The 21,286-nt window shown below is 40.2% G+C and overlaps 2 protein-coding genes across 5 annotated transcripts in view; one reads left to right on the forward strand and one right to left on the reverse strand.

Moving 5' to 3' along the window:
• The window catches only part of usp42 (ubiquitin specific peptidase 42), a 49,834-nt gene extending 43,287 nt beyond the window's left edge, over positions 1 to 6,547 (forward strand). For 2 of the 3 annotated variants that reach the window (XM_068003507.1, XM_068003508.1), the window contains exons 17-20: positions 493 to 651; positions 2,271 to 2,374; positions 3,122 to 3,189; positions 5,190 to 6,547. In XM_068003507.1, coding sequence (XP_067859608.1) covers positions 493 to 651; positions 2,271 to 2,374; positions 3,122 to 3,160 — 302 coding nt within the window. In that variant the 3' untranslated portion in view covers positions 3,161 to 3,189; positions 5,190 to 6,547. Of the gene's footprint in view, positions 1 to 492; positions 652 to 2,270; positions 2,375 to 3,121; positions 3,190 to 5,189 lie in introns of those variants that run through there. The other variant, XR_010966868.1, reaches the window with a different exon arrangement.
• A 4,585-nt stretch (positions 6,548 to 11,132) lies between these two features.
• cyth3a (cytohesin 3a) overlaps positions 11,133 to 21,286 on the reverse strand; it is a 71,224-nt gene continuing 61,070 nt past the window's right edge. For both annotated transcript variants that reach the window (XM_068003512.1, XM_068003513.1), the window contains exons 10-13: positions 16,255 to 16,331; positions 14,905 to 14,976; positions 13,620 to 13,774; positions 11,133 to 12,040 (exon numbers count right to left, since the gene is read on the reverse strand). In XM_068003512.1, the coding sequence (XP_067859613.1) occupies positions 11,968 to 12,040; positions 13,620 to 13,774; positions 14,905 to 14,976; positions 16,255 to 16,331 (377 nt within the window). In that variant the 3' untranslated portion in view covers positions 11,133 to 11,967. The remainder of the gene's footprint in view (positions 12,041 to 13,619; positions 13,775 to 14,904; positions 14,977 to 16,254; positions 16,332 to 21,286) is intronic.

A 21,286-nucleotide genomic window follows, 5' to 3' on the forward strand; every position in this document is an offset into this window, starting at 1 on the left:
GAATATTTTATTTGTAAAGTTTATGAGCTGAGAGATCAAAATAGCCAGCCAACCAGTCTGTGATGGACAAATTACGCTGGGGCTAATTGGATTTGTTTCCGATCCCTCGGGCATCCTAGGGAATGTACAGCAGATCTTTAGTAATCAACTTAAGATTGCATTGCAAAATGCATTAATGGTAAAGGTGGTCTCAGTTGTAGCTTAAAGTAAAGCTAGACCTATGATGAATTAGTTCCTCTATCTTGTATTAGACGCATTGGGACAGGTGATTGTCTATTACCTGTCCCAGAACAAGGAATACTTTTCCCAAATTATCTCTAGCCATCATTTTTTAAAGATTAAACTTATTTTGAAATACTGTTTGCAAAGCCAATGTGATTGTTATGTATGGGCTGTTAGATCATTGTACTAAATTGCTGCATTTATTATATGTTTAAATCCTAGATGCCATTTTTTCTAATGATTTCTTATTACTGTACTATTTCTTTTCAGAGGAAACAGTGAATGAGTATAATAGAAGTTTAAACAGACATCTTTTGGACTGTGTTGGATCAGGATCTCTTTCTGACCATCATAGTGACTGGTCCAGGCAGAGGTTAGAAAATGGCAGTGATTCACACAAACCTTATTCAAAACTGGATAAAGAACATTGTAAGTCCATTATTACATCGACATTTAAAATATTTGACTTGTTTTTAAATGCCTACTTTTCCTCAGTGTTCTTGATTCCCTGCCGACCCTTAGCTGGGAGGTGAGGATTGTTAAGTTCTACACATCTATGATCAATAGAAGTTCAACACTTTTAAAGGTCATCAGTTAAAAACGGCAGAGTTGGTAGGCAAAACACTCCACTCCTGTTAATTCAAAGTTGTTTTTTGCTCAAAATTTTTTTCCCTATTATTCAGCAGTCAGGTTGTATTTCACATCCTTTCCATCACCACGTCTACTTACGTTCAATTCTGCAACGTTGCCCATCTACGTCAGCCCCCCACCCACTGCAGAAACCCTTACCCACACTGTTGTGTCCAGAATCAAATACTTCAATACTCTCTCTCACTAGCCTTCAAATGTCCACCCTCCACAAACTCCAGTGTCCAAACCACAGCCACCTACACCTGCGCTCCCTAGGTTCCTCCATCCCAATCACCCTCCACTCCTCGCTGATCTAAAATGGTTCTCCATCCCACGGTGCATGCAATTTTTATAATAATAATCCTTCCCCTTCATCTTCAACTCTCCCCATGACAATGCACCTACCTATCTCTGCAACCTTCTCCAGTAATGGTTCCCCTCTGCACCCTTCAGTCCTCCAACTCCAGCCTTCTGTCCATCTCTGTCCCTTTGCCCCACCATTGGTGGCAGAGCTTTCTGTCGCCTTGGCCTTGATCTTGAAGCTTCCTCAAAACCCACCTTTTTTGTGCCAGCTTTCAGTCACCTACCTTAATCTCTTTTCTGTGGCACATGACATAGGTGGTATGTGTGCCAACAAAAAGCTTCCTTTTAGATTGTCCACCTGCAGTTGCCTTCTGTCACTACACTTCCTACTCCAGACTGGTGGCCAGTCACCGGTGAGTTTCTGAGGCAGTGAGCTGGTCCTGTCAGTTTGTTCTCCCCATGAGGTTGGAGTTTAAAACCCTGGATTCCAATTGAGAACTGATGAAACTCACCCGTTGAGAGCCGAGGTTGAAGGACAGTCCAAGGGCAGCTTTTAAGTATTTTTTAAAATACTTAGAAGTTTAGTTACAATTAGATTAAAATAACCTTTCCAATTCTGCGGCAATATGCATTGCATTGTTGAAGGAGCTTGTATGCCTTAATTAGTGGTGATGCTGGAATCAGACATTCCAATTCTACCAATTAAAATGTTCAAGATTTTAAAAATATCAAGTGGAGTAGCAATGCCTGTCACTGCTGGCGTACAGATTGAGCAGATTGCAGAAATGCCCGCCCGCAGTCTGACCTTGTCGCCCACTCACCGAGTATGGTTCTGTTGGATGCAGTGAGCTCACCATCTTGTTCGTCACTGGCCCAAAGGGAGGCAAGTCACTTCTGGATTAGGGAGTTGAATTTTCAAATCTTACTGATAAAGAAAAAATCCTCTTCCATCTATCTACCTTGAGAGATTACTCCATTTTAACCCGACGTGTTTTTGCTGTCTGATTTTTGTAATCCATGCACAAATATTGAGGTATTTGAAATGGAACATATATATATGCTGACTACATTTTTGACTAGCTAAAGTAAATCTGATTGTGATTTCCTTTTTCTAGTACGAGAAAAGCACTATTCACAAAATTACAAGGAATATGGTCAGAAGGACAGCAGGAGCGATTTAACTAGCGTTGGTTCTTTTAGGGATACTACAAGGTGGAAGGTATGTGCACATTCATTTATTTACTTGAGTATTTTTAAATGGGGCCTCTTGTGATGGTCTGATATTGATTGAGTTTTTGAGTATTTTGTTCAGGACTGCAGCACAAAAGCAAAGTTGCAACATTCTAAACTACTGGCTGGTAAGTGGGGATTGGGTGGCACATTGGCTTAACAAAATGTCACCTCTGAGAGCTTGGTTTGAATCCAGACTGATGCGACGTTGCTGTTAGATCAGGTAGAGGGAGAGTGTTCCCAAGCTGAGTTGTGTGTGTTGCTCTCGCATGCTTACACTGTCACCTGGTTCAATACCGGCCCATTTTCAGAATCTTGCAACACAGAAGGAGACCATTCGGCCCATTGTGCCTGTGCCGGCTCTTTGAAAGAGCTACCCAATTAGTCCCCACTACCCCACTCTTTCCCCATAGCCCTGCAAATTTTTCCTTTCAATTCTGTAATTAGATTCTGAAATTGTGTAACGTGTGAGTGTTCAAAGCTGATGAGGGATAAGTGCACATGTTCCATTCTCCAACACTGACGTTCCTCAGCACCTTAAATTCCCTGAGAAATTATAATTTGGTGAAGCACGCTTTAATATATGCTTTGAGTTCAGAAAAAAAAACTCACCTGTGAGGGTAGAATTATTTCAAGTGTTTTGTAAACTGATGCACTTGTACACATCATTGCATTGAACACACATGACTGGAGAAAACTAGAAGCACATGAAATTGATGGGGGTTTTTTTTTACAGACTGGTGAAAAAAGATGTGAAGAGCAGAAAGCCCATTAGGCCTGCATGGAAGGGAGACTTCAATACAGGTTAGTGGTCGAAAGCTATGAAGAAAAGCTCATAGATTTATGGGTTATCTAATTACAAGAAATCTGCATGCATATGAGCCTGTTTAAGATTAACTTTGTGAGATCAAGAGAACATTGTACTGTTAAATTTGATATTGTTTTGAAAGCTAAAGCCAGAAACACTGATCTGGTGGAAGAGTAGATTTGAAGTGAGATGTGTCTTATGGAATATTAATAAGGTTATAAAACAGGCTGAGGAAAGAAGTATATTCTTCCTATAAAAAAGTTTAAACACAGCATGACCTAGACCACAGTGGTTAATAATTTTAGAATAAACCTAAAATACAAGCACAAATGTTTTAAATTATACAAAGAAACAAAGTACGGAGGAGTGAGATTTATACACAAGGGAACTAAGGATTAACTAAAAGTATTAGCAAAAGTAAGGGTAAAATGGATCAACAACAAGAGGGGGCCAAAAAGGCTTTACAGCTATATTAATAGTAGAAGGAAGACGAAAGGCAGGTGGCCCATTATAGGATAAACTGGAGAAAACCGTAACAGATGAGGTTATGGGCAATGTATCAAATGGATTCTTCACTTTTCACAAAGGAGGACTGTAGACAGATCCCAGTCGTACTAAATGGGACCAAGTGTTCCATAACACGCACACGCATTAGAAAAAATGTTATACAGAAACTGGAAGGACTAAATATCTATAAGGCTCCTGGGCCAGATGGGATACATCCTGGAATCCTCAAGGAATTAAAGGAGGAAGTGTGTGATGCTATGGTCATAGCTCCATAAATATTGGAGTCATACCTAAAGACTGGAGGATGGTGAATGTAGTCCCGATGTTCCATAAAGGCGGAAGATACGAACCTGGTAATTATTGTTAGTCAAATCCATAGTGTTAAAAAAAAATTGCTTGAGGGCATTCTACACGACGCTGTAAATGAACATCTGAAGTACACGGGTATCATAGGAAGTAGTCAGCGTAGTTTTGTAAGTAATAAGTAACCTTACTAAGCTACTGGAATTTTGAGGAAATAACTAAGTCATTGGGTGAGGGTAAGCCAATAGATGTGGTTTAATTGGATTTTCAAGGGTGGCCCTTCATCCTATTGTACCTTTTCTGTCTCTTTGATTGAGCTATCCACATAGTGCCCATCCCCCAGTCCTTTCCCTAAGCCCTTTGAAATTCTTCTTCTGCAAATATTTATCCACTTCCTTTTTAAAAGCTGTTCCAGTGGTGGAAGCAGAATCCATAATAGCTTTTAAAATAAATGTCCTAACAACGTTCTGTGTAAAAACATTTCTCCTAACCTCTCGCTTTGTTCTTTTGGTGATGATCTTAAATTTATGCCCTCTAGTTACTGACTTATGAGTCAAAATAGTTTATCCAAATTTACTTTATCTAATATCCTTTATCATTTTGAACATCTCTTAACCTTCTCCGCTCTATTGAAAAGAGCCCTGGTTTTTCTAGACCCTCCTCATAACTGAAGCCTCCAATCTGTTCACTATGAATAGTCTTCAGGGATATAAATCAAGTACTTCATAAAACAAATTGACTGAAAGCAGCAAAACAAAACTGGCTGGCCAATATGCCTGCTGGTCTTAAGTTAATGATCATGTTAACTCTTTCACTCGCTCATTCAAATGAGTGAGTGAGTGCACTGTTGAGTGTTTATTTTTTGGCGAGGAGAGATGCAGTGCTGATCTGAATTGGTGCATGTTTTTTCTGTCATTTGGGGACTCTCATTACCTAATGTATATTTTTGGATTATTGCTCTAGATATCTTTTTCTGGTTCAATGTTTTAAACCATATTTTGCTGGCTGACACAGCAGCCCAGCATAACTGGTATACGGTAATCTGTAAAAATTCAGAATTCGCAAGTATCAAGAATTTCAGATAGATTCCATGCTCAGCTCGCAAAGATCACTGGTATACGAGCAGCGGAAAAACTTTGTTTTAGTTAGCGTAACGTCTAATTAAGTCTTTTCTGTTTTCATTCAGATACGTGATGGGTTAAACTCGTCTCCACAAAACGAGAAACCTTTGAAGAATTCACACTTTGGGATCCAGAATGTGGTGCTTTATTCCTTAAAATACTGTACAGAATTTTACCAACCGGGTGGGAAAACTTTAGTTTTCTTCTTGGGGAAATTTTTTTTATTTACGCATTTAGTGAAAAATCCGAAATGGATTGTTAGTTTCTGTTCTTTGATGAACACTGTACAAATACTGTATAAATAACTGTAATATATAAATGGTCACCCTGGAATTTTTTTTAAAGACTCGAATGCTGCTCAGCCACAGACTCAGGTTTGATTACTACTCATGTGTTATGTGTAATTTTTAGTGGTTAAATATCGGGTGCAAACTGGTGCAAAAAAAAGAGAAAAGGACCAGGAAATGGCTACTTGGAATGCAGGAATAGTGCAACAGACTGTGAAATCATTGGTTTGTTTTAATAAACCTAGCACTAAATTTTATTTTACGAACCCAAAGTTTTTTCAAGAACAAAACAGTCGTAAGAGTAGAAGCAGAATAGTTTAGACTTATGAGAGAAATCTTAAAAGTGACTTATTTGTACTGGGATGCTGTCTGAAACTAGAAACTAATCTTTTTTAATGGCTTTCAAAGTTACATAAACCTAGAATACCAAATTTTGAACATTTGTTCCAGTTCTTAAGTTTTTAATTTTAAAATAAGTAATTTAGTTATGAATGCTTTCATATTTTAAGTTCTCAGTTATAAGTTGTGCAACAAAGGGCTTTAGAATGTAAATTCTTCTTTTAGTATTACAGTTCTAAATTGGTGTACATTCTTTTAAAATGTTCCCAGGGCAAAACTATACTGATATGTCCATATAGTATAATTGTTTATATATTAAAAAAAAGTGTCACTTCACCTTGACCATTGAAGGATTGAATCCCATGCCCTAGTATGATTGCAAAGAATCACAGTGTGCTGGGGTTTGATCTGCCATGCAGCATTTGCTGTTTCTTGCACATTAAGTGCTTCCTACCCTTTTATTGACCATAACAGTCACTTTAAAAGTTTCTAGTTGCAGACAGAAATGGATCCTGTGAATTATATTAAAACTGAGACACAATCAAACTGTGATGCCAGCTATTTCAACTTTGGTCCTGTATCAGGAAAACAAGTCAAAACGAAAATGTAATCCGTGTGATTCTTACAAAAAGTGTGTGTGGTTCAGAGCTGTACTGAAGTATGTTTAACTTTAATTAATTGGGTTGGTCAAGAGACTTTTTGGATGGATAAACCACCATCTGCCCATATTGTACTGTAGCATGTGAAATTTGTAGAATGTACAAACACGAAGTAAAGCTGAAAAGAAATGTGTATAATGTAACGTGTTAATGCATTTGCTTTCACAGCGCACAAGTCAGCATCCACACACAGACAAAATAGCTAAAAGAACAGCATCTCCTCATACCCTGGTTCAAGGCTGTATGTTTAGTTTGGGGTGAGGAGTAGTGTGTGCCCAGAACTTTTATTTTCATACGTTGGAAGTACCTCCTGAAATGACTTCTTTCAGTTATCCTATTTTGCTCTGTAATTCTAATTCCATTTTTTCCTTCCTATCTATCAGTTGCTTTTATTCTGTTCAAATTTTAGCAGGTAAATGTTTTTTGTTATGGCTTTACTGGCTTTCTCTGACTTGAGGTTTAATTTTACCGATTAAAATTATTCATGAGCCCCCCATAAATCATGGATGACGCACAGAAACTCGCCACTCTCCCAGGGCTGAGGGACGAGAGAATTTATTTATTTTTCAACTTTCTGCCCTCTTGCCCCTAATGACGCTCCCTAATTCTGGGCTACGTTTCCACAAACGCTGGCAGCCCTTCCAAAATCCATCCTTTGTGTCTAAACTCAACAGTGTGCATGGGCAGGTTATTCGCCCTGGAGAGCATGATAACTGAGCCTGATAATGCCCCCAGTTTGGGGCACTGAAGCTGCTGCCCTAGCTGTGATTTTGCTGATTTGGCTAACTCCGCACAAGCCAAAGATTGAACCTGGGACTTCTCTGGTCGCGTGGCTCAATCACCCCACGTGGTGTATTTACCAACAGAGCTGTGGCAGGAGCCTCGGCTGCCTTTTCTAGAGCACAAAGGATACTGTGTTGTGTAATTTCAGGATTTCTTATGTAGCACTCTTCCCCCTTCCCCAACATTGTGTAGCATTAGAGTTTTGCCTCAGTTCAATTTTTTTTCTCTCTCCACTGACCTGTAGTATTTTTGACTATAGGATCAGGCAACATAAAGTAAAGCACATTAACCAGGGGGTTTATTTTTTCTAGAATTAAATTGTCAATATTGAAATCCTTTTATCTCCCCGTGTTGGGGAAGTGACTCTCCAACCTGATTCAACCTCTACAGTTCTTAATATTGCCCGTTCAAACACAATCACCAGGTGAAAGTACATGGTTTTGTTTTTTTAAGTTGCCCTCCTCAAGCAGCAGAGTCACAGTTCGCCCACATACAGATTGTTAGCTGGGTGAGATCCCCAGCAACGACTGGAGCTCCTACTTCTCATGGTAGAGCCGCATCTGTGGCCCAGTCTGCAACAAATTTCTCTTGACTCTACCTAAAAGGCAGATCGTGGACTAATTCAGATACTTTTGTAAAGCACTTTGGTGCTATGGTTAAAAGGAGTCTGAGCTAACTACCCCTGCTTTGGCATCATTCAGTTCTTTATGGCAGTGGAATTACAAATGTAATCTTGCATAGAAATAGGATATAATTCCCACATCTATGGAGCTATGGTACCCAAGCATACTGCCCTTTAAATCTATGCATATAGAATCATACAGCACAGAAGGGGGCCATTCAGCCCATTGTGCTTGTGCTGGCCCTCTGAACTGAAGCCTCACTTAACAGTGTATCTGTCCTCATTTTGGAGCACACCCTTTTGTTTTCTCTCATTCCCAACAGCAGACTCGGTGAGTAGGGTGTAAGAAAGTCCTTAGTTCTGTCTGTTAGAGTTTTTCGATGTTAACATTGTAGCTAAGACTTTTTCTGTCTTTTTGTGCAAAGATTTTCAGGAGTTCCTGTGTTTTGAGTTACTGGGTTTGTGTCGGTTGTATCAGTTGACTAGGTTTTGGCCTCTGATTCACGCTGGCACCTGGAGTCAGGATTTGCGTTGATTGCCATGAATCCTTCACTGCCACAAATACTTCTGTCACTTTGTTTATACCTTGCCGAGGGTTTCAAAGGCACAAAGCTTGATCTGAGCTTGGCAGGAGAGCTTGACATAACCACTTCCTCTATCATGATGGCAAAAACATCCAACAGAAAAACCAGGGGTTTCAGTTGCCACACCATTGAGGAAGCATTTTCGTGGCTCCACATCAGACCTGTAATTAACTGGAGGTGTGGAACGCTCATGGGAAGGACCATCCAAAGAAGCACTGGACAGGTGAAGTGTTGCATCAGCTCATCTAGCTGGGGAGGAGACATCAAGGTCCTCAGAGGATATAATTACCATCATTGCCATTCACAAATCTCCTGAACCTAAGAGTTAGTCAGCAGATCAAACGTCAATTGATTTTGGTATCAGGTATACGAGTACGGTGTTCAAGTTGACAGGTGATGCTACACCAAGATTATCCTTGTAAGTACTGACTAACATTACCTAGCACAGGTGTGGCTACCTTTGTTCTGCGACTAGTTTTTTTTAAAAAACACACGCAGGTGCAAACCTGCTTTTAGCCCTTTGTTACCTTTCTGAATTGCTACACTTAGAGCTTCCTATTTATTGTGTTTATCTTTTGTGTCAATTTGGTCTCAGCTACTTCTACTTTTCGAAAGAACAGGAACATTGCCAGAACAATGGTCCTGGGTGCAGCAGGGCTGGAGAAGGACCATGCCATCAATAGACCATTACATTCTTTGCTGTTGTCTCAGTGACCTATTCATTAGCATTTAGAAGCTGCACTACATTCAAAGAACGAAAAGGACCAATCCAAAGGTAGGTAATCTAACATTGGTTACTGAGCAACGGGACCAGCGTGACAAGATAGGACATTAATCTAGAAATCAACATTTTAGACAAGTGCTAGACAGCCTTGAGTGCAATTTAAAAAAAAACACTAATTTGATTTCCGTTTTTAGACCTAGGACAGCATTGAAGTTGCTGAGGATTTCTTGGGAACAACAAAATAACCGTTATTCCCTGAAAAGGACTTTGACTAGAAACCATTTCAGTGGATTCATATACAGAAAACTTTAAAAGTAGGCTTTTTATTTGTTGTCAGTCACTGAGGTGATGACTCAGCTTTGCATGAAGGGCACTAATGCCTAGTTTTATACTGCAAAATATTGCATAGAAATTAGATTTATCCATTAGCGTTTACCGTGTGCACCTTTTTGAGGGATGGGGCTATAAGTATCGTTGAATATATATCCTGCTATTTAACCTTGTATAGCCAAAGTGTACTTGAGTAATACTTTTTACTTCCTGTCAATTATAACTGCAAATAGGGTAATATCAAAATACAGTCTACTTTCTTAACTTCAAAAAGTAATTAACTGTGTAAAGTACTTTGAGATGTTTTGACATGGAAGACCTTGTATAAATGCAAATGAAGTAGTGATGATCATGCAGACAATTACAGCACTCTGCACCATCAACAATCAAATGCTATTTGCATTCTAATTTCATGACCCATAGAATACAGGCTACAAGAAAAAAATCTATTGTCTAATGGGCGATTCTTCTTGCATCTCCAGCTTTTCTCTCCCCATTATCAGCTTCGTTTTTCTCCATTTTATGGATATTACTATCGTCATTGGCGCGAGTTCTGATTCCATAGAAAAATTATCCCCATTGTATCGTTGGGTAATAAGATATCTAGGTTTCTAAGTCAATGAAACTACTTTCTTCAAAGGTTGCTTTTTCTGTGACTCCTTAGTCCTCACTGGATTTCTAAAGGGTGCGTGGCTTGTATGTTTTATGTGAAACTCCCTATCTGAAGAATATCATGACTGTCTCTTTACAGTCTCTTGAAATTAAGAAATGATGTGGAGATGCCGGTGATGGACTGGGGTTGACAATTGTAAACAATTTTACAACACCAAGTTATAGTCCAGCAATTTTATTTTAAATTCACAAGCTTTCGGAGGCTACCTCCTTCCTCAGGTGAACGATGTGGAAAAAAACATCATTTTTTCCACATCGTTCACCTGAGGAAGGAGGTAGCCTCCGAAAGCTTGTGAATTTAAAATAAAATTGCTGGACTATAACTTGGTGTTGTAAAATTGTTTACAATTCAGAAATTAAGAAAGGCTGAGAACAATTGGCTCTTTAAATGGACATTCTACATATGCATATTTTAAAGATGTGCTGTACTTTATAAATGGTGCCTAATATCTTCTGTATGTTATTTAAATGTAAATAAATTTGATCAGTCATTTTAACCTGTACAAATCTGGTTTCATGTTTTACATTTCCCCCTGCCATCTGATAAACTTACATTGTAGTGGAAACCCTACCTAAATTCCTGTTTATAATGGTTAGAGCTGGGCTAATTTTATCTCTGCAAGGGCAGAAAACAATAGATTGTATGGAGTGCAGTCTGCTAAAGAAAACATGGATTTTAAGAGCCTGAACCATAGCTCCTTCAATGGAGGCGAGCTTTGTGTTTGCTTAAACAACTTCCATTTATACCGCGCCTTTACCATAGTAAAATGTCCCAAGGCGCTTCACAGGAGCAATCATCAAACAAAATTTGACACAGCCACATGACCAAAAGCTTGATCAGGTAGGTTTTAAGGAGCGTCCTAAAGGAAGTGGGGGGGGGGGGGGGTGGGGAAGAGGGAATTTGAGAGCTATGGCCACCAATGGTGGAGTGATGCGCAGAGATTGGAGGGTTGTAGAGCTGGGGAGGGAGATACACAGAAGAAAGCTACAGAGAACACAAGACCCATCTTTTTCCATTGTAATAGGTTTTATTTCTGCAGGCCACAGACAATAGTCTAACATGTATTGTAATATTTTAGTATCAACAAAACATGGAATCTGTACAATATTTACACATAACTTAAAAGGTATAGATTTTTTAAACAATTACAATACAAACATTTTGCAATTGCACTAAGAAAATAAATATACAATTACCATATTAGAGTGCAGATTATATATTAAATTATGATGGCTGTCACTTGGTTCCACTTCTCACTTGTGCCAAAAACAGCACTAATCCATGGTTCTCTGGTTGTAACAGGAATGATTAATGCTCTGCTTGTTTTTCTATATGGTTTTACTCATTCTAGCAATATTCATAAAGTATTTTACAGCTGTTTATTATAATGAAAATCAGTCATATCCCTGGCCTTTCAAATTAATACTTGATTACAGGTTTTTTGAATATAGATTGATAAACATTAAAAATATGTTGATAGAAACGATGGTTTTTCCTTGTGTAGTTGCAGCTCTTTGCAAAACAGTAATCCAACCTCCCGCACTCCAGCCTCAGGCCAGCTGAGGCAGAGCTGCTGTGTCATATTTACCGCTAGATAGAAACTAGTTTCTGTGCAAAATTTTTTTTTTTTTTAAAAACTGCTTCATTTGAAGGTTTTGTCTAGAAAAACATTTTTTTTTAAATCGAGGCTTCTGTAAAATTAGGCAGAGGAATGCCCAATAGACTCCAAATAGGAGGGCCCAAATTATGTAGCTTCCTTCATTTTTAAAAGCTTCCAAAGACTGGTATGTGTTTCAGCGCTGAAGGGCAACTGGGAGCCAGTAAGTCCGCTTCCTGGCATGGTTACTTTTTATTGGCGATTCTCTTTTTTCTGGTGGCCAGCATGTCATAGAAGGGGTCCTTGCTGATACTGGCTCTGAAAATTAAGGGAGGGAAATATATATGTTAGGCAGTACAGATTCTGAAATGCATTGAAAAGCTCAGGGTTTGCTCTGTTTGTACTGAACAGAACAATCTTAGTTGCCAGAGGGAAGAAGCTGTCTCTTAACAGCTTTTTTAACCACGACACTGGAAAGTTAGGGCAGAATATACTTTGGCCAAACATTGCTAGCTTGCCTGGTGACAGCATTTTAAAAGTGACCATACCATTTTTTTAAATATATGGGTTGTTTAGGGCTAGTTACTCGCCACAGCAGGTTAGCTTTTGCTATGAAAATGCCCCACACCTCTACAGTGGGCGCAATCTTACATTTGCCAGCTAGGATTTTTTTTTAAAACTTGCATACAAATACGTCCATAAACTCCATGCTGTGGATACCAACACAACCTACGTGAATCCACTCAATGTTATTTGAGTGGTGCAGAAACACTGATGGGGGAAAAGATGAGCCTCTTCCTGTGAAAGCAGCAGCCATGGTAAGTTCTTTAGATCACTCGTATAGAAGGGTGCATACTCCCAACTGAACCATAGAAGTTTACAACACAGAAGGAGGCCATTCAGGCTATGGTGCTAGAGTAATCCAAAACTCGTCACTTTCTCCACACAGCCCTGTACCTGCCTCTTCAATTATTTATCTATCCACTTTCACATTAAAAGATGCAATGGTCCCTGCCTCGACCATCCCCCTGTGGTAAAACATTCCATGCTCCAATAACCCTCCGTATAAAAAGAGATTTCTTCCATCCCCTCTCCTCAGGTCACTCAATCTTAAATTGATGACCCCCTCATCCCTGAGGAAATAGTCTTTCCCTATCAGAATCCTTCATATTTTAAAATCTTTATTAAATCTTCTAGTTGCCTTTATTCCAGTGAAACTAGTTCCAATATCGCAAGACTCCTTGTGTCTATAGTTTCTGATTCCCTATCCTGGTCAATCTACATTATGCTCTCATGTCTATTATAGGGTGCTCAAAACTGCACACTGCATTCTTAACTGTGGCCTAACTTTTTAAACCAGTGGAAGTCCACCAGGCCAAAGGGAGAGGGGGAGGAGTGGAGAAGAGGGAATAAGACTGGTGCTGTTAATGAGTGTGGTCTGGGTCAAGGTACATTGGTTTCTGTGTCAGCACAGCACTGAACCACCCCAGAGGTGGATAGCCATGCAAGTGGGGTAGCCAAATCAGAGCGCAGTCCATGAATTCAGTGTGAAATTGTGGCAAAACAAAAGCAATGGACTGAATGTAAGGAAAGATTCTTGACCAGTCATATAGAATCGTTCAGCACAGAAAGGCCTTTTGGCTCATCATGCCTGTGCCGGCTCTTGGAAAGAGCTACCCAATTAGTCCCACTCCCCTGCTCTTTCCCCATAACCCTGCAAATTTCTCCTTTAAGTGTATATACACAAATCTAAAATGTGATCCAGTGTACTCTGTGTTATGACATTTCTTTGAATGCCAAGTGTCAGCTGAACTTTTGTTCTAGATTATTCCTTGTCCTCAGCACATCTGATGCTTTAAAAAGTTACCAAAACAGAGATCCAAACCTATTTACGTACTTAATCGATTTTATCCACTCATCTTTTTCTTCTGGCGTTGGTGCGGATATTCTATAAACCACGTGGTTACCTTCCACCACCCGACCATCAGCTTCGGTCTTGCAGGCTTTGATTACTTGGCCTTTGTGGCTGGGATTGAAAAGCTCAAAGCAGTTCTGGGGAATGAAAAATCTGATGTTAAAACATGGAGTAGTCATCAATATGGGCAGCACCTCCTGCCTTGCAGCTCAACTGAACCCAAGAGGACACATCAAATTATCTTCACCCTTTTTGTGCGCTGCTCCCAGTGTATCCAGCAGCAATATCAAGGCACCGGTGCATCCAAAGGAAGAGTAATAGCTTGAGGGTGAACGAACAAACCATCCAGTCTCATAATTAACCTAGAACACAAGACTGGGCAATTTTTTTTTAAAAAGTTACCAACTAAGGATGGTATTGATCAAAGAAATGTGATGAAGTTAAATGAGCTTTGATGTTGCAGTTGTATGTTACCAAATCTTTAGGGATAATACACAAGCTTTGATCAGTGGAAATTGAGCCAAATGGAAAACAGAAAAAGGTTAAAAAAAGACAAAGTAGGATATAAGGGGAGAAATAATCTGTCAATTCGAGGCTCCCCCAACGGTTCGGGAAGTTTAGCCAGTGAGTAGCTAGGCTGTGCAGACCAGAGTGGGCCTGGGTTTGATACCTGGTTTTTGCTGAGTTAGTTGATTCCAGTCAGGGTGGCACCACTGCTGCTTTAATTAGCCTCAGCACCCATATGCGAGGGAGACAGTTTTTTCTCCCCTGTCAGCCCAGATTCCAATTAGAATCCAGATACTCCTGCTGGAAGATGCACATCTGATCAACAGCAGAGGTAAAGGACCATGGGATCCCATTCATGCCTGCACTTTCCTTCAATTCAATTCTCTTCTCTTTGCTTATTAAAAATTGCACCACTAAAAACTGAGAAATTGCCAAGTGGAGGTTTATGGAGTAAACCATGCCCTAATGCCCTGGCTACAGCAATGGGTTAAAGCATGAATGAATTGCCCACAGGAGCCGTACAATTGTACCCTCACACGATCAGAGTTCAGGCTAACTATCCTTGGTGATTTAAATATTTTGAGATTAAAATCCCATCAAGTCTCTGAGAAAAATTGATATTTGCATGTTTAAACAAGCAGAAAATTCATGGTTAAAAATGGCAATGTTTACTGTACGGTTTTATAATTTGCCAAATTCTTTGATTCACTAATATACACATTACACATGACTATCATGAAGTAAAAAGAAAATAACTCACAGGTTTTCTTGGATCTTCAACTTCCCGGATGCTGAGATTCTCTAAAGGAATTATTCCTCTAGGTTCTTTGTCCTGTGATAAAAATGAAACAATTTTAAAAAGGACTTAAAATGACTTGCTTAGCCCACTGATGTATCAGGCCCAATGGGCTTATTCCATCACTGGATCACTTGTACCATTTGTAATTGTCTCCACTTTGAGACTGTTTCACTTGAAAGAGATTTAATTTTTAATGTTGAACAAGACAGAAAACCACTTGTCAGCCATATTGGATCTGTTACAAGTTAGTGGAGGCAATACAGCGCCATCACTGGCAGGAGTATATAATTACAGTGTGACATGTTTACATAGCCAGTTTTCATCAGTAATATGGACATAGAAATTTAGAATGGAAATACAAAAATAAAGACAATGCACAACTAAAATGGGAAATAAATTCCATCTGCATATCCTAGTACAATTATCCCCCAACCCCCTAACCCTACCTCACCTGTGTGTGTATATATAGAGATATGATAAAACAGATGGATGACGGGGGATGGGGAAACAAGATACAGGTACTGGGTAAAAATACAGGCAACACTGATGAAAAAAAATGAACTAAAAAGGTGCAGCTGACAATGCGTGAAACTAGAACTAGGGGGCATAATCTCAGAATAAGGGGCTGCTCTTTCAAAACTGAGATGAGGAGAAACTTCTTCACTCAGAGGGTGGTAGGTCTGTGGAATTTGCTGCCCCAGGAAGCTGTGGAAGCTACATCATTAGATAAATTTAAAACAGAAATAGACAGTTTCCTAGAAGTAAAGGGAATTAGGGGTTATGGGGAGCGGGCAGGAAATTGGACATGAAGCTGAGTTCGGATCGGTCAATGCCCTGTGGGTGGCGGAGAGGGCCCAGGGGCTATGTGGCCGGGTCCTGCTCCGACTTCTTGTGTTCTTTAGATTTGTGGTTGGGATCAGATCAGCCATGATCTTATTGAATGGCGGAGCAGGCTCGAGGGGCCGATTGGCCTACTCCTGCTCCAATTTCTTATGTTCTTATGTTCTTATGCACTCATTGCAAAAGATGCAGTGACTATCTGATAATCCTGCAGTCACTCAATGTCACTGTGCATGTTTGAGTGATAACCTATAGCTTATTAGTGGGAAGTAAATCAGTACTTAAATGTTGATAATACAGATTTATGCCAATAAAATGTCCTGCACATTAAATATTTTTAATCGGACTCCGATTAGCCTTTGAAGATTGAATTAATGCAAAGAAAATGATTTGCTTATACAGAAAGTCAATATTTAAAATTAATGTAATGTTCTGCAAGCACAGACAACATCATTTAAATTAGCAACTTACTGTTGTGTATTCGAAGTAATAGAGGCAATTATCTGTGAGAATGAACCATCGCCGTTTCCATGTTTTTACTCGTCCTCCTAAAGTAGACACGTTTTCAAAACAGCAGAGGAAAAGTTTAACAGAACATCTCTGCTTCAAAACTTGCCTGTCCTTTTAACTACTTTTTCTTTATATATATTTTTAAAAATGACTAATGCAATACACCCACAATTGTTTCCTACCACACAATGACATTTAATTGTTACATGAGTCCAAGTATTCTTGCTTCTTGCTATAAAGTTCCATCTGTTTAAGTCCACAAGTGATCCTCTGTGACTTTACGCATATTTATTTCTCTTCATTTCTTGCACACAAAACACGGACACATAAATGTTACTTTTGAAAAACATGGTACACTTGCAGGAGTGGGCCACGTTTCCCCAGAAGAAAGCTTGATTTCTTTTTCATGTGCTGCACTTTCAACGCTGTAAAGAATGGTTATAACAGCTGAAACTAATTGAATCCCCCAAGGTGTTCTGTCGCGTCCAACTACTAATAGATCTTCACTCAACCCTTTTAAAGTCCCGTTCCGTTCTGATGCTTTCTGCGCATCAACAGAAAGAAAGAAAGAAATCAGTCCTTTTCTATGTTGTATGTCATTTCTTTTACCAACATCTGTAGCCATTTTGTGACAAGGCAACCGGTGGTTCTGATCTGAATCTGGGTGTGTTAAAGAATCAAAAACAAACTCGTGAACAGATCCGATGAGCTGCTGCTCTGAGAAAAATGCTGCCACGTAATCCAGCACATGTGCACCCTCCAGTACGGTCAGTTTATAACAATCTAGAGTAAGAACCCTGCCTTATATTTCTTCCCCCTCCTGATACTTTACCCGAGGACATTTGTAGCTCTCGATCTGTGTCCCAGCTGAGCTCAGCAGAGTTGGGGATTTACCTGGACTGGATAACTAAGGAGCACAACTGCACAAATTTACTGTGGCACAATAAAATCTGGAACATTGAATCATACAGCACAGAAAGAGGCCATTCTGCCCATTGAGCCTGTTCTAAGAAAGAGCTATCCAATTAATCCCATTGCCCTGCAAATTTTTCCTTTTTAAATTAATATCCAATTCCCTCTTGAAAGTTACTTCCAGGCAGTGCATTCCAAATCATAACAAATCGCTGCGTAAAAAAAATTCTCATCTCCCACTCCCCAGCTTTTCTTCTCTGCACCCTCTCCAAGGCCTTGACATCCTTCCTAAAGTGTGGTGCCCAATTAGACAATACTCCAGCTAAGGTCAGACCAGTGATTTGTAAAGATTTAGCATAAACTTCCTTGCTTTTGTATTCTAAAGCCATGGATCCCGTATGCTTTTTTTTAATTAATTAATATATGAGATACTCAGCCAACATATTGTTCAAACAACTTTTAAGTTCTCAACAAGACCCCAGCCTAAGGGATGGAAGACATAAAAAGTGCAGTCGTTGGGAGGTGGCATTGCAATTTAGGAAAGCTGTTTGCAATTTGTGCCTAATGAAATGGTAAATTCTTCAGACATGCAATGCTACACTGGGACTTGAACCCAGTACCAATGTGTAATGTTCTAATCTTCCCATTTCCAGCATAACAATTAAACACATTTATTATGGTTAGATTTAATTGCCCTACTTAAAAGTTTTAGGTAGGAAAAGAGCAGTTCCATAAAGCTACCCAAAGGTGTTTATATCATTTATCACAAGCAAGATCTGTGCGAGTGCATTCTTCGATAAAAGTTAATAAGGCAAGGCTCCAATTAGCTTTAGTCGTAGGGAAAACAGCCAGTTAAAATTTTAAAAACGAGCCCACGTACAAACGAATGTACAGACTGCTTTAATTCAGAACATTACCAGCCCGTGGGTACAAGTTAACTTTGCACGTCAACAACATACAAGCTGAAAGGACTGTGCAAGTGCAAATAATGCAGTGAAGTGCCTGCTGCGAGTCATTGCTGAGAGTACAGGGAATACTATTAAAGCACATGTAATGAATCTTTTCGATCAGGGTTTTTAAAAAAAAAAATACCACCCTTGATGCGATTTCCCCTGACCACCAGTAATCACGGGGCCAGAGGGGAATCAGATACAACTTTAATTTGTACGTAGGTACGCCGGTGTCTGTACTGCACTCAGTTCTGGCGTGGTATTTGAAAAATCAACGCAACAGCACAGCAAAAGGCAACTGGAAGAAGCACAAGTATTTCACTAATTTGATCCGGTGGTTGCCGAGAAGAAAATGTCTCGAGGTCCAGATGGTCAAAAAATCATGGATTTCACCAACGAACAATCCTTGTTCGACTCTGCAGGGGTGCAGCAGAATGAAAGGGAGCAGGTTTCGTAGTGAAATTACGACTGGGCAACAACAAGGCAAAGGGCTAGCACAGGAGGCACTTCACTACTATATGCTCTTGCCTTTTTTTTAAAAAAAAAGAAAAAAGGGAGGAAAAACAAGATTAGTAATTTAACCGAGTCAAGAGGATCGGGGAAGCTCTTCAGGTACGTACCTCCTAATGCAGAATAAGCAGAGACAGCCAATCACAGAACAGAAAGGTGACAGGTCATAGGCCATAAGGAAAACAAGAAGGCACATTTAAGCCAATTTTATTTTTAAAACTACAGCAAACAAACACACGCACAAACAAACCAATAGGAAAATCACAAATAATGCAAGAAAAATAAAGACATGCACAAATCATAACTCTGAGGATGCCACCTGCTTCTTATGTAAAAAGTTGAAACAATTCAACAATTGCAAAACAACCACGCAATTATTGTATTGTGACAGAAGATTAAATTCAAATGGTTAATGTGTACTGTTTTGTTAACAGTGCCCCCCCTCCCCCTGCAATATGTTTGTTGAATAATGGAACTGCAAATCAGCATCACTGTACAAATCCCACATACTGCTGAGCAAAGCACACACAACGATTCTAGTGTTAAAATGCAAAAACACAACAGCTCCTCTGATCAGCAAGATAACCTAAACAACTAGAGCGGATTTCCAGACAAAAATGAAGGATGCAGTAGCCGTTTCTCATTCATTCTGCATCCTCCACACCCTGCTGGGACAAGTGATGGGCAAGATCCCCAGTGGGTGTTTTTTTTTTGTGTGGGGGGGGGGGGTGGGGGGAGGAGGTTGCTGGTTGCTGCCGACGCACACGGTATCTCCCCCGAACCTGCACTGTTTAAAAGCCCACCGCACGAACGAGCAGCTGGTTTGTCCTTCCAGCGTGGGATTGCCGCTCCTAGCGTCACCCGTTTTACAGCAGGCCACGCAGTGTGAGAGCAGGGATAACACGAGGCATGGGGTGAAACTGGTCAATGGACAAGGAAAAATGGGGCGCAGTGTAAAACGGGCGGTCGATTCACTACTGCCCGTTTTGTGCGTAAACCAGTTTCACCCCCCCATTGTGGTGTCGAGACTGTCACTATGGCACGGCCCCCACCATGTACTCTCTCAAGACATTTATCATTGTCACCCAATTCAATTCCAGCATGGTGCAGAGGGTGCCCATCGCATGAAGATTTAGGGAGATTTCCTCCATCTTATATCCTACAGGGTTACAGTTTCACTAGACTGAGGACATTGTCACCCTGCGTTTCTGTATTTTAAGAGGAATCATCACCCTATTTTAAATAAATATTTTAAAAATGCAAACTTTAAAAAAAAAAGTAATGAAGGATACATTAAATCATTGCTGAAAAACAATAACTGATTTTTTTTGAAGTGATTTTTTTTAAATGTTTTTGTAGACTGGTGCCTAAATTACAAAAAAGTCTTTTTCAAGAAGTTGCAATGGACAGTTCTTTAATTTATAATTGAGCTTTCACCCAGTCTTAACGAAAAGGTAGTTACTTTCTAATTTATGTAAAAGCAGAACTATTCTCAGTACATGAAAGCAGCAAAAACAAGACAATGCAGTCCCCTCAGTTTAACAGTTCTTCCATCACCATTTCCCAGTTGAGAGTGATCTGCTCCCAGGATCCTGCCAGCGCTGCTCCATTGAAGGGCCAAAGCTTGCCTTATGAATTTTACCTCTCTTCCCCCCCTTCCTTCCATGCAACAGTGCAGCCACCGTTACAGTGCCTTATCCCAACAGCACAGCTAAAGCCCAGAGACTTGCCGGGCGGGAACTCACCGGGCTGAGCCTGAACTCCACGACAGGAGGATTTTCACTAGTGCGCGCGCCGAGGCTCACGAAACCACGGGGCAAGTGCACAGAGAACCTGGGCCCATTGGTAAACGGGGCACTTCATAAATTTCCAATAGGAGAACAATAGGGAGAAAAAGACTTGCATTTATATAGCGCCTGTCATGACCTCAGGACGTCCCAAAGCGCTTTACAGCCAATGAAGTGTTTTTTTGAAGTGTAATGTAGGAAACGCGGCAGCCAATTTGCGCACAGCAAGATCCCACAAACAGCAATGTGATAATGACCAGATAATCTGTTCATTGTGATGTTGGTCGAGGGATAAATATTGGCCAGGGCACCGGGGAGAACGCCCCTGCTCTTCTTTGAAATAGTGCCCGGGGATCTTTTACGTCCACCTGAGAGGGCAGACGGGTCCTCGGTTTAACGACTCATCTGAAACGTGGCACTCCCTCAGCACTGCACTGGGAGTGTCAGCCTGGATTTTGTGCTCAAGTCTCTGGAGTGGGGCTTGAACCTTTTGACAGAGGCGAGAGAGAGTGCTACCCACTGAGTACACCTAATTTGTTAGATTAAAAACATAAGAAAAAGGAGCAGGAGTAGGCCATATGGCCCCTCGAGCCTGCTCCGCCATTCAATCAGATCATGGCTGATCTTCAACCTCAACTCCACTTTTCTGCCCTATCCCCATATCCCTTGATTCCCTTCGTGTCCAAAAATCTATCGATCTCAGCCTTGAATATATTCAACGACTGAGCATCCACAGCCCTCTGGGGTAGAGAATTCCAAAGATTCACAACCCTCTGAGTGAAGAATTTTTTCCTCATCTCGGTTCTAAATGGCCGACCCCTTATCCTGCGACTA

The sequence above is a fragment of the Heptranchias perlo genome, chromosome 22 (genome assembly GCF_035084215.1).
Source record: "Heptranchias perlo isolate sHepPer1 chromosome 22, sHepPer1.hap1, whole genome shotgun sequence".
NCBI lineage: Eukaryota > Metazoa > Chordata > Chondrichthyes > Hexanchiformes > Hexanchidae > Heptranchias > Heptranchias perlo.